Here is a 10,382-nt window from a genome sequence, read left to right on the forward strand (position 1 = left end):
TTTGTTTCTGATCAACAAGTCAAATTTCAGCCAATTCCGACACAGTCGCGAAAAATGACGAAATCACACCCGGCGCGATTTTTTTTTTCCCGATAAACCTGTCAAATTTAATCCCATTCCAACACAGTCGATAAAAATGACGAAATTGCCCACGGCGGGAATTTTATTTCTGCAATTATTTCAGCACTAAGTTTGCTAAACGTATGGGCAACATTATAGCAGCTAAAATGTAATGAAAATTGATGAAAAGTCAGAAATTTAGCGAATGTAGTGTGTCCACAAAGTGGTTTCTTATTTTCCACATAATTTTTGCTTCACTTAAATGAAGTGTGGGTCTTAATGTTCTCTAACCATTTGGAAAATGTTAATATAACCTATAAATGCAATATAATCCAATCCATTAATGATAATAATCATGCGTCCATGATTTTCATCAACTATAGAAATCAAACCTAAATCTAACCATATGAACTGACATATTCCCGACCTCCCTCCAAGCAAGGGAGAAAGGGGGAACATCCTACAGCTTAGCATAAGTAAAAATCTCAACTCCACATTCTTTTTCATGTAACATATGCAAACAGATCATTTTCAACCTTCTTGGGACATGTAAAACAAGTAAAATATTAACTGTTGGTGTTTCTCGAACTTAGCTTCTCAAATTTGAATCACATGGCAAAAAAAATTATCATTTTCCCCACCGTTGTTAAACTATACAAAATGTTCAGCAACAATAAAAAGAAAAAAACCAAGGAATTATACCCCGTTTTTTGCTTCTACTGGATGCTCGTCATCAATATGGCAACAGAGTCCCACAATATCAAAATATTCCGAACAGAAAGGGCATGGATACTCCTCCCTTACATCATCATCCATGTCAACTTCCTCGAATCCCATCAACATTTCTGCATTCAGACCATCCCATTTCATCCCTGCCAAAGTATCCCCGCACAAAGAACCAATTAAAACACGAATTTCAAATGAAAAACATATTATCTGTAAAGTGCACAAACCCAGATAAAAAACCAATCTTTTATGGAAATGTACAATAATACTGTCGACTTGAGAAACCCTACGTAAAAATTTGATCTCCCAAAGAACTCATAAAGATTCAATATTAGTGACAACCAATAACTCTGTAATAGAAATTCTTGTTAATAGAACAAAACCCTCAAAAATTCGAATCTTCTATTTGACAATACAAAACATAGCCAACAGATCCATAAAAACACAATCCTTAAGGCAAATACACATTTCTAGGTCAAGTTATGGAAACCCAGATGAAAACTACACATTTGGAAACGGAAAATTGGGGAAATGTTTACCAGATCGAGATTGAAGAACAGATTGATAACGCCTGGAGGCAGACGAAAGACGAGCAGCCCAAGAATCAGCTTCCATGGCTTTATTATATTTAAATTGAAACTGCTTCTGAATTCGGAGCTCTCTTTTGAAAAAAAGGAGCTGATTAATTTAAGTGAATTAAGGGTGTTCTTGATTTATAAACTTCTTGTAGTAGATTCCTTGATTTGTGAATTTGTGAGGGAATGAGAGACGCAGAGAGGGAGGACCACTGCAGGGTGAAAATAAATTCCACCAAAAGGAAGAAGAGAGAAGCTGTTCCACACCTTTTTATATCATTGTTATTTTTTTCATTTGACAGCTGTTTTTATTTTTATTTTATTTTATTTCATAATTTTCATGGCTTTAACATAGAATAGAAAATTTCTGTATTTTAGTTAAGTGCATTTGAATGTTTGGTCTCCAACTTTTTTTTTTTTTTTTACAAGGTGTCCGGGCTTGCGTCCGACTAGATCCTTGTTCCTGAACCTCCGGCCCCTCAGCAGCTCAGGGAGGTAAATCGCAGGATGTGCCCTTGTTAGCTCCCAGGTTCCCACAACTCATTTGGACTCCTTCCGCAAAGAGAGCTCTCCTCACTGGGCGTTTATTCACACCAATGGCTTCCTCTCCATATGACTCCCAGTGTTAACTCCAGGAATCGAACTCCCCACCCTTGCTTCCAGCGTCCCAGCGAAGTGATTGTTCCACCAACTCGGATGTGCCCTGGGGGGCTGCATTTGGTCTCCAACTTTTAGATTGGTTGTAAGGTGGTCGATCGGTGAAAGGGAGTCCGTGGGTTTGCATGGTTAATCTAAGAACACAATTTCCACCAAATATCCGACACATCTGCTTGTTCATGTCATGTCGAGTATATTATCTTATGCGTAAAATGAAAACACGTTACACGTGTATAAATAATGTTAATAAGAAATAGATAAAAGAAAAATTAGAATGAAAAAAAATAAATTGAAATTCATATTATCCTCCACCTGGTAACCACTACATATCGAACATCAACCTTCGATATCAAATCGAACACCACCATTGATGTAGACTATCATCACTTTCACCTTTGTCTTTGAAACCTTAATCAATTTCGAAGAAAACGAAAGACAGCAAAAAGAGAACAGAATTGTCGGAAACAGAAATATCGCTACACAATAAGGATGAATGTAGGAAGTAGAGAAGACTGTGATAAAAAAAAAAAAAAAGGATGTATTTACAGGTTCAGACGAAATGTTTGAATCGTCGATTGAATCAACAAAAGATCTAAGCCATTCAAAAGCTTCTCACAATCATGGCTGCCAAAGGCTAGTAGACGCCTGACCATGTTTTAAAATTAAATGAATGAAACCAAGCGAGGACAATACGCACTTTAAATGCTTATAAGGCACTACTTTGGGAAAACGCACATATACCCCAAAAAATGGCCCACGTCATACACCACTAAAAACAAAAACTTATGCAAACCAAATGTTTGTTGTGCTGTTACAAAAATTACAAGTCCTAAAGTTAATATGAATATTAAAATCGGATTTAGGGGACTACTTCTTATACCTTGAAAAAAAATCCACAAAATTAGTTAGCTATCAGCAAAGCACGAAATGATATGCCAGGACATAGGAGGCTCGCATAAAGATCTCAACCCATACATTATGTTGATGTCAAAAAAATGTGATAAAAATGTTGTTTATTGCCAATAACCTTAAGACAAAGTACATAATTTGCATATAAATGAGAGTAATATAGAGAAATGAAGCATTGCTTTTTAAAAGGATCCGAGCTCTACCTTTGGAGGGGGACCTTTGATTCCTGTTTATAGAATGAAGATCACACTATTTGATTTACTCAAGTCTTTTCAGCTATAATGACATCCTTTAGATGCATGCTACTTATCCAAGTTGCCAAGTGTCCTTTCATGAGTGGTGCATGGATATGTGTTACAGTGTGGCAGGCATTTTGGTATCATCATTTCTCTAAAGCTGATCTCACAGGTAATGCATCCGACTTTAATGTTTAGAGAGTGGGGATGATCAGGGAAATATTTAGCCCTGTTTGATCCCCATTAAATTAAATTACATTACATTTTATTTTTTTCTTTCCTTTTTTCAATCACACAATCTTTCATAAAATAATATTACACGTAAATCGAAAATTTTTCCTTCTTTTTCAATCATTCATTTTTCTAAAAAATATTATTCCCCTCATTTTCAGGTGATGAGCATCAAACAGGGCTTAATTTAATGATGTGCCAACGTTGAAAGTTTTTAAAAAATACTTCAAGATTTGAATAATTATGAAAAACAACTGTCATGGCCTAAGGGGACATGTGCCAATAGATCATAGAATGGTATTCCACTATCTTTTGTGGCTTCCTGGGCAAGTTTTCTTCAAAGCAATGTAGTTTCGATTCATTCAATCTGGATCCTTCATTTTCTTCCATATTCATATCTAGTGAAGAAGACGTTGGTTCTCATAATAAGAGTAGGACATTCCTTCAAGTTAAAAATGGGAGGTTTCATCTTTTAGTTCGATAGTGATAGAGGATGTGTTGACGACATGAAGAGCCAAGTACATTATTCCTAGATCACTAGAGATGGTATTTCCATCTTTTCTGACTGAGCAGCTGATCTCCCAAATGGGTATGTGGTATTCAATTCGGCTATCCTAAGTGTTGGGTTGTAGTTGCCAATCCTTAAACCTATTCTTAGATTCTTGTTTTCTTAGAAAATTATCCCCACTCAGCTTTGCCATAATGGATAGAGAACACTTATTGCCAACCTGATCCTGTGGCACACGTTAGGCTATCCCGAGCTCACTGTAGATCAATTTAACTCCCTATATTCTTTTAAGGGTGATGGGAAGGACTTTTCGGTGGTACTGTGCCAGCATTGGGCCCAAGATTGGGGAGTCGTTAGTTCTGAATATCCTATACTCGATGAAGAAGTGAAAGGAGGAATTCTTCTTCATTTTGGAAAGTGGCAGTTTCATTCCACCTAAATGGATATGGAGGACATTGTCCCAACCCATTATCACAAGATATTTAAGTATTTTTATGGCTTTTATGGAGTATTTATTTATTTCATGCGAGTTGCCTCATGATATAACTATCTTTTCTACCCCATTCTTGTAGTTACAAAAAGACTAAGGTCACCTTAGCTATCAAGAGCCGAGCTGACGCTATTCAGGCTCTACCAAAGAGGTAAAGGTCCTGCAACAATGTAATTTCTAATTCCAACTTGTTTTCAGGTGGGCTTGTTTTGTTGTGCTCTCCTTCCACACAAACCCTCAACTCCAAGTAAGTTATCCCTTATTTTCTAAGTCATTCAATTCGGTTTATATCCTTCTATTGTATGGATGATCTAACAAACTTGTGTATCTTTAGATGGAAATGAAGAAATATTGGGGTATAAAGCTACGACGTTGTTGAGGTTGCATTTAAAAAAAAAAAAAGAAAAAGAAAAAGCACTTAAATAAGAAAAGCCCATGCTATAGAAGAAGGTAAGCCTAAGCTGACTAAGAGAGGCCGAACTAAATCGTGCTAGATTAGAGTCTTCTCAGAGGTCTCCTGTACAGCTGCCATCACTAGCTTGATTGCCTTTAAGGGCAACTTCCACTCCTCATCCTGTCAATGTTAATGCTGCAGTTCCCAGCTCCTACCGATCTTAGTTATCTTGTCCGAACCTCCAAAGACTATATGCGGATGTAATGGTTGGGAGCCGTCCAAAGATCTTCCTAGACTTTCTTAAGGCTCCCTCTCCTTTCAGGGACATGATTGCTACCTTGCTACCACTGATAGGGGACTCTACTAACTTGCTTACATGAAGCAAATGTAACAACAAAGAGCAGAAGTTCCTTAAGAACATGAGGTAAACAAAGCATACATTATTGTCGAGCTGTATTGTCACTAATATGTCCTTTATATGATGCCCATGATGAATAAGGTAAATCACTTAGAATTTTCTTGATAATGGTTCTATGGTTAATTAATACATTTTACTAAGACCATTTTTGGCCTTATTTCAGGTCAAAACTAAAATGGAGAAGTTGGTTGAGCTCAGTAGCCAGGTTCTAGACCATGGAAATTGAGAAAGCCCAAAGGTCTGAGGAGAGAAAAGACTTTAAAGATCGGCCAAACAAAATGGGCATCGAGCTTAAGGCTAGGTCAGTAGGTGAGCTCAAACTCTAGAACAAACTGAAAGCTTTAAAGATTTGGAGAGAAAATGCCAATACAAAAGCCTTCTCTAAGAAGAAGCGGGCCGAAGAGAAAAAAAAATCCTGGCTAAAGCAGCTATAAAAAAATGAGGAAAAAGTTGAATCTAAAGCTGCTAAATACTGGAAAATCTCCAATGGTTTATAGTTTGAAAGGGGTTCAAAAGTCAACATGACCCATGAATGCGTAAAGAATTACGTGCATGTAGCAAGAAGAATTCCACATCCACTTGATTTAAACTTCCAAAAATCCTCAACAAAATTCTAAAGCACATTTAAATTCTAATTATATACAATTTAAAAAAAAAAAAAATTATTATCACAGCACGGAGATAGTAGCTAGACCTTAGTAGAATTTTTCTTCAAGAGTGTCATGTTTACTATTCCTACTCCTCCTTGTTCGAGTTATACCGATCTTGATTTTTACCATTTCTATTGATGGGTTGTGATTTTCAACATATCTTCCATCACATCTCGTTTGTATGCCTTAGTTTGTTTAGTGAGTACATAAAACATTATCTTCATTTTGTGGTTGCTTAAATAGCTCTCCATCAATTGAAGTGCATTTTCGAATTATTAATTTCAAAAGCGAAGGTGATTTGCTGATAAAAGAAGTAAAATCTTATCTAATTATACTCTATATAGATATATGGACACGACCATAACAATTGGACACTTCTATTCCTTTTTAAAACACTATATATTTGATTGTTTTCGTCTAATACAATATTGTCAAAAATAAAATGGAAAAAAAGAATCAATCTGGCTTATATATAAAAGATTAAAAACTTATATCTTGTTAAATAAATTAAGAATCAAACCAGTTCACTTAAAAACATTTTTTTTTAATTAATTTTTATCAGATCCTATTTTGATCCTTTAACCTTTTCCTTACTTTATTCGAGTTGATACTCAAACCGATTTACATAGTGTCTATTTGGATTTCATTCCATTTTTTAAAAAAAATTACTTTCGAAGAAAACTAATGAGTGACGAAAAAGTAAATAAATTTTTTTAATTTTTGTATTATTTTTTTCACTTTAAAAACGTACTTTTTAATAGAATGAAACCAGACATGGTTGCGGCGCGTGCTTTAATGAGTAATTAATTCATTTACAGCAGCTCCAACAATGCGATATGAGAAAGCGAGCACAACGATCAACATAGGAATTAAGGTTCGATAAATAAAAATATCGCGGTAGTTTAGCGTGGCGTGCATTTAATGCACGAGGAAAACAACATTAGGGAATCTCCAATAAATGCATCAAATCACCAAAATACATCAAAATTTGGTGCAAAACTTCTTCAATGTGGCGCCAAAGTTTGCAACATTTGGTGCAAAATGGTTCAAAGTCAAATTTATGATGTAGCACTATTAATTTTGCATCATTTTACGCAAATGGTGCAAAGTTAAGTTTATCCTTTACTGAGCCCCTCTTGAGTCTCATTTTTTAAAGAATGTGTTTTTTTTTTAAATTTTATTTTTAACAATAAATTTTTCGATAAAATAATTATACACATATTTTAAAAATATTTTCTTTCTTTTTAATCACATTTTTCAAAAAATTACTATTTCACAATACATTTTAGTTCGGAAATGGGAATCAAACCGGGGCTTAATTTGTCAATCTAATTGATTTAAGGTATTTGTGTCATTTGTATTATATTTTTTAATACAATGAATTATTATTATAATTCTTATTATGATTAATAATAATAATAAAATAAATTTTAATAACATAAAAACTAAATTTTTATATTTATTAGTGAATTTAATATTTTCATTAGTTTAACATAATTATTTATTTAGTAATTTATGTATTTGTATAACAAATAAAAAAATAATTTCACATAAATAAATTATTAAAAACAAAAATAAAATAAAATAAAATCATTAAACACTATTCATTTGGTGCAAGTTTTGGTATAATGGTTGAAAATGATTTTTAGTTTGATGCAAGATTTGGTTTAAACTTGTGCAAAACCTATCTCAAATTTTGTGCAGGATTGGAGATGGTTTTATTACCCCTAATCCTAAACCAAGCCTTCGTTTGAGCCCTACTTTAAGTGAAAGAATGTGTTTCTAAATAGTGATTGATGGAGAATGTGTGGTTAAAAATTAAGAATTTTTTTTTAATTTGCATGTAATATAATTTCATGAAAGAATGTGTTACCCTTGGTTGAGCAATATCCGACACCGTTAAAGTATGACTGTCCTCGTATAAGGCACTATGACGACCTAAAATCAAATGACCAATTCCACTACCGAACGTTAGAGATTAACCATTGATACTCAAATAGTTATCCATGTGGAATCAATCCGTAATAAATATATTCATATCTCATCATTACTTACAATTACGAATGATTTAAGATTCAATCTATGTAATTTGTATCTCACAATCACAACTCCATGTGATTAACAAATTACTAAAATTTGAATCTATGGACTCCATTATTTAATTCAATTGAATATTAATTAAATAATAGATCTGTCATAAATCGCATCAACTATATATTAAAAGTATTTATATCCAAGGTCGATTGGACCTAGAACCTAACACTTACATCGACTTCATACAAAGTCAAAAGGGGAAAACATATATTTTCATAGGCCAAAAAATCACCCAGCCATAGCTTGGAACTGGAAATATTATAATCCAATACAAATTACTAGAATTAATAACCAAACACGTATCAAAGAAATTATTTTAAATAGACACTCCACTTCTTGAAAATTGGTCGAGGACCAATTTGTATATGAATAAGAAATTCGGTCCTATTTGAAGGAAATTAAAATTTGGGGTGTGTCACTTCACCTACCACACTTCAACTTCTATATATATGACCATTTAGACTTTTATTTTAACTTCATATAAATTATTCTTTTCATGTCATGTTGCATAAAACACTTTATAGAAGTAGGGCCTGTTTGAGCCACATTATTCCAAAAAAATATATTCTTAAACAGTGATTTAACATCATTTCAACCACACATTATTTAATAAAATAATATTACACGCAGATCAAAAGAATTTCCTTATTTTTTAACCACAAAATTTTCATCAATACACTATTCAAGAATGCATTATTACCAAAATAATGTGGCTCAAACACCCCTGTAATTTTATTTTTCATCAAAATTATGGTCATGGTAGAGAGAATAATTTTGTTGTTGTCGAAGTCATTTGGAGTGCTCTTATGACTTGACATGATCGTTGTATCTTGGGAGATGATCGCCGGAAAATCGTTAGCACCGATGCGGGGAAAATTCATTTTAAGGACAAAGTGTCCAACACTTACCTCAACCAAAAATCCATCACTTGTATTCTCTTGTTTCATTTTCTTATTTCTTTTATTTTACTTTGATTTCAAAAAATTATTAACATTGTTTATATGTTTATGTTGTAAGATTCTATCCAAAGAATGATTTGCTTTCGTTCAATAATCGAAAGGGATGAATCCATAACGATACGTTCAGATTCGGTAAATTATTGTTTTGCTTCTCAAATCCATTTCGATAAGTTGAAATTACTTTTCAATTTCAAGCAAATAAACGGCATGATTTTTATGAATATAAATGCACAATTATCGGTAAAAATTTTCAACAATCTTAAGATGAATTTTGGTGCTTGTTGTGCATTTTATGTTCTATTAGAATCTGTCGAACATACTGCCATTTTATATTCCATTTAGAATCTGCCAAACATATTGTTCAATTGAGGGAACATGTTTATTTTATATGTTCAAATTGGGTTATGTCCAAAACTGATTATTTTGCAATCTATTTGCCATATTAAAGTCTCTGCATGAATTATATATAATATATTATAATTTTTATAAAGTCTTTGCATGAATTACAATTGAGTTTTGTGTACTCATGTTTATGTTGATGGTATATATAATATATCATAATGTTTATTCCAAATAATTTCATTTGTCAAAACTGTAAATGTTAGTAGTTCATTTGCCGATTTTATTTGCAAAAGTGTTGGCACCTTTAAATCCAAAAGGTTTGTCCATATTAAAATATTAATGGCAGTTATATGCTACATGATTTTATTGGAATATTTCCTTTCATTAATCCATAAATCAGTTTGAGTTTGGATGTTATAAACATGAACAGCCGAACAAGTGCATATATTAAATGGTGACTTTTTCATGCAATTGTGGTGGAAAACGGGATCTACTCGATATGGCGACTGTTTGATTCATGTAATGTATCATTTCTAGAATTTTGCATTGGCATGAATATGAGTAAAATTGTAGTGTGACAATTGGGGACTGTCATGGAATTTCCATATTGTCTTTATGTTTCTAATCGAAAAGTTGGAAATGAATGATTATGAATTAATTTGGAAGTGGTAGGGACTCCAAATTATTGTATGGAATAAGGATCCAGTAAATATATGTTTAATACAATTCATGTTGGATATTAAATTCTGACCATTAGTATTGAAATTATGGAATACGTTTTGATGTCCCATTGTATTTTTTGTAATTGCCATGAGAGGAAATGTTTGGAATAATTTGACTCTTCAATTTTAAATGCAAAAGAAAATGAAAACGGTAGACTTATGCATGTGCCCGTTTGCTCTTTGTGTCCACTGCATATTTGATATTAATAATTTCAAATTATGAATTGATTATTTATAAATAGACATTGTGGACCATTTCATATTTTGCAAGTTGAAAATTCAAAATTAAAAAATATGAACTGGCATGTGGTTTCATGATTTTGACTATAGAATTTATTTGTCAATACATTGACCTATGCCCTATTTGGAATGATTGTACAAGTATGGATGGAGGAAATCTATGTTCCTTGA

The 10,382-nt window shown here is 33.0% G+C and overlaps 1 protein-coding gene across 1 annotated transcript; it reads right to left on the reverse strand.

Annotated features, from left to right (window-relative positions):
* Positions 1 to 735: 735 nt before the first annotated feature.
* Positions 736 to 1,623, reverse strand: LOC111392808 (protein DEHYDRATION-INDUCED 19 homolog 6-like). The gene is made up of 2 exons (XM_023018202.1): positions 1,326 to 1,623; positions 736 to 932 (listed from the first exon to the last, which is right to left on the reverse strand). Exons 1-2 carry the CDS (start codon positions 1,399 to 1,401, stop codon positions 757 to 759), a joined length of 252 nt encoding a protein of 83 aa, XP_022873970.1. The 5' UTR covers positions 1,402 to 1,623; the 3' UTR covers positions 736 to 756.
* Between the last annotated feature and the right edge of the window lie 8,759 nt (positions 1,624 to 10,382).

The sequence above is a fragment of the Olea europaea genome, unplaced genomic scaffold (genome assembly GCF_002742605.1).
Source record: "Olea europaea var. sylvestris unplaced genomic scaffold, O_europaea_v1 scaffold980, whole genome shotgun sequence".
NCBI lineage: Eukaryota > Viridiplantae > Streptophyta > Magnoliopsida > Lamiales > Oleaceae > Olea > Olea europaea.

What these genes read in the sequence shown, in the direction of transcription:
- LOC111392808 (XM_023018202.1), bottom strand. Translation starts at nt 1,401, where the DNA reads ATGGAAGCTGATTCTTGGGCTGCTCGTCTTTCGTCTGCCTCCAGGCGT. An exon ending in TGTTCTTCAATCTCGATCTG is followed by an intron (nt 933 to 1,325) that starts GTAAACATTTCC and finishes ATACTTTGGCAG; the next exon opens with GGATGAAATGGGATGGTCTG.